Source organism: Mchenga conophoros, linkage group LG6, assembly GCF_057382185.1.
Source record: "Mchenga conophoros isolate Kocher_MC1m ecotype Shallow Benthic linkage group LG6, M_conophoros_male_GT1.1, whole genome shotgun sequence".
NCBI lineage: Eukaryota > Metazoa > Chordata > Actinopteri > Cichliformes > Cichlidae > Mchenga > Mchenga conophoros.
Window position 1 is genome coordinate 24,992,835 of NC_140531.1, and position 3,232 is coordinate 24,996,066.

General features: G+C 34.0%; 1 protein-coding gene across 1 annotated transcript; it reads left to right on the top strand.

Moving 5' to 3' along the window:
- Positions 1–312: 312 nt before the first annotated feature.
- Positions 313–2,338, top strand: LOC146572682 (uncharacterized). The gene is made up of 5 exons (XM_085278662.1): positions 313–372; positions 517–939; positions 1,447–1,578; positions 1,713–1,774; positions 1,908–2,338. The coding sequence occupies exons 1-5, from the start codon at positions 342–344 to the stop codon at positions 2,025–2,027; spliced, it is 768 nt and encodes a 255-aa protein (XP_085134788.1). The 5' UTR covers positions 313–341; the 3' UTR covers positions 2,028–2,338.
- The last annotated feature ends 894 nt before the right edge of the window (positions 2,339–3,232 follow it).

Below are 3,232 nucleotides of genomic sequence, written 5' to 3' on the forward strand. Positions count from 1 at the left end.
ATTATATAATACTTGTGCTTAACTCAACGGTCTTTTATATATCCTAACATGCATGTCTGTAATGGTTTTGAGCAAAGCAGAAAAATTATTTTATGCAAGGCTCGGAAAATTATATTTGAAATGCACTTTCTGTACTATCTGTCAAAATTATCTTTTGCATTCATTCCAAAAACATCACTTGTTATTGCACCAATAGAAAACAACCACAAAGAAAATGTTCCATTCAGTCGACCAATCATAACTTCCACTTCCTTTAATGGAAAAATCTGCTTGGGTCGTTGCATCTGTCAGTAAGACTTGTTGAGCTGCCTTTTAACTCCTGTTCATTATCACACACGGATATGATGCATGTTTTTCTCATTGTTCTTTTCGGTAATTATTGTGATCATTTTCAAGATTTATTGATATTTCGTCCTATTTGACATTGAACTAATGTTGTAAAAAAAATATCTGTTTTATTGTGATTTTGTATAAAGCTGTGCGTGTTTTAACCTCTTCTAATGTTTTTGTGTATAGGTCCCGTAGGAGCTTTAACTTCTAGTCATAATTTGACCAGTGGAACAGTGTTGGAGATGATGGTCAGACCAGGAGAAAACATAACTCTCTACTGTGACTGTAAAACTTCAACTGGAGAATTCATAGTGTGGTACAGGAATTGCTCTCATGAGAAACAACCTTCTCTTGTTCTAAAAACAAAGCTTGAGCAAAGACAATATAAACCAGGTATTGATTACCAAAACCTTCTGAATCCACTCCCTAATTTCCATCTTGTGAAAAATCATTCCTCTCAATCCTATGACCTGCTGATCACAAACATCACTGATTCAGATGAGGGCTTCTACTACTGTGGAACTGAACAATCTAAGGTGAAGGACAAAGAAACAATTAATCTTGAATGCCTTTATAGATATGGAAACCTCACCACAAAGATCCTACTTCGTAAGTATTCTAGTGTGAGTCATCAATAAATGATCTGTCTGCTTATTACAACAATTTGACATGAATATAATGGTAAAAATACAAATACAGAAATAAATAAACATAGAAATAAAACAAATGTTTATGTTTAATAATTTTTTAAGATATATTCTTCCTTCAGAATAATTTGCCAGGCTTTTACTACAGCTTCATCTATTTTGCTTGCTTTATTGTAAGCAAAATAGGTATTCAGGTGACTGAAACAGACACTGCAGGATATTCTTTTTCTTAATTTTCAAAAACTACTGGGTGCCTATTATTATATGTTATGGTTCATTTTCCTTCTGTACTACCTTTGGCTGAATCTGAGCAGAAAGTTCATTGCTATATGTTTCACATGTTTGTCATTCTGGTACAGGTTGGTCTTTGTAATGCAACTAACAACATCATACTTAAAATTATCCCCAGATCTTTTACCTGAATAATTTAGGGGGAAAAAAGACTAATTTCAAAGCTTTTTTTACTCAGACCCCCGTGAGCCTCAAACCACGCAAAAAGACTGTGGTATATGCTGGATGCTTCTCTTCTCTCTGTGTCCAGCTTTTGTGGCCCTCTCATCTCTGCTATGTTCTCTTTTGATATATTACCATCACAAGACAGGTAACCGCTCTGTTTCATTTGTACAACAAGATTTTTCATCACTTTAGTTCCATGATCATTTGACCATCACAGAGTTTTGTCTAGTAAAAGAAAAGAGCCTTTGTACATTTAAAAAATGTTTTAAATGTTCGTAGCTAAGAAACCTCCGGCTGATGAGAAAAGATATGAGAGCAGAGACCAGATGAGAAGAAATCAGGTCATATATCATATTTATTGTCTTTGCTACAGCTTGATTTTTTAATAGTAATGACACAAAGCTATTTAGCTCTAAAATGCATTTATCATTTGTCAGTGCTTGATGATAATTCTAAATAATTATGAAATTTTAGAATGAAGATGTGTGTTATGCAGCACTGGAAATCCAGCCAGTATCTCAGAGACCAAAGAAGAGGATTGCCCAGAGTTCAGATTTCAGTGCCAACACAACCATGAATAGTTTTCACATGTAATGAACTTTTTTTTCCCCTCAGTATGGTTACTAAGTATTGTTGATAAGTAGTCTGTGCTACCAGATCTGATAAGGAAAGATTATGTAAGATTATGGTCTTTTTTCCCCCAAAAAAATCAATGTAAGGAAGTGATTACCTCCACAAGAATTCTAATGCTTAGATATTTAAAAATAATAAATATTTACTGTGTTAGCAAAGTTTTTAAAATTGCGACTTGGTGTTAAAGTCACCTTAACTTGGAAATATCATTTTAACTTCTTAATCCTCCTATAACAAACCCTTAGTATTTATGTGATCATTGTAATACATCTGTGTGCTGTGCTTTAAAACAGTGAATTTTACAGATACACTGTAGGCTACAATATTTTTTAAACCTAATAAAGTTCATTAAAATGTAACCTATTTTAATTGTGAATATTTTGCATTCCCCTTACTGATCGACAGCCTACCGTGAATGGTTTGACTCACACAAAAAAGAGTATAAAACAAAAAGGCCCAGGCCAAAAGCAATTTAACATACTATCATACCAGTTGTATTAATTTCTAAATGGTTCTTTTACAGATTCATATATACTACTCAGAAAACCTACAGTTTTTGGACATTTTTGTGTCATTTTGAAGACTAATAGATATCGATGTTAATTTAACATTTCATATCCAACTCTACCATTTGGTGCTGTGCGTATAGAGGGAGATGTGCTGAACCACCATCTTGCACTGCATTAAGCACCACATCTGTCCTCATCCGCACCTATCTGCTTGATAGTGTTGCTTTAAGATTTGTCCAAGTGGCTTTGTTGGCCTACCTTGTGGTTATGATGTGGTTGGGGACAGGATGGCCCTTGGCAAACATGGTTCAACTACAAACATTATGTCTTAAATGGTCATAGTATGATAGCAAGATCTGTACTCTAGATGAAATAGTTTTTCAAGCACTTTCAGTCAAATGTTGTGCAAAGCAATAACATTTGATTGTCAACTAACTTTGAAAGGCAGAGCTTCTCAGAAGTAATGACTGGGGGAGGTTCACCAATCTAAAAAAAATCTGCATCTACAAATTGTGGAACAATTTCCTCAATGTTAAATTGTACACAAGTCCATAATATCACCCAGAGAGTCTAAGAATATGTGGAAAGTTCTATACACACATGAAAAGGCTTAAAATAAATATTGATTGCCAATGATCTTTAGCATTTATTAGCACA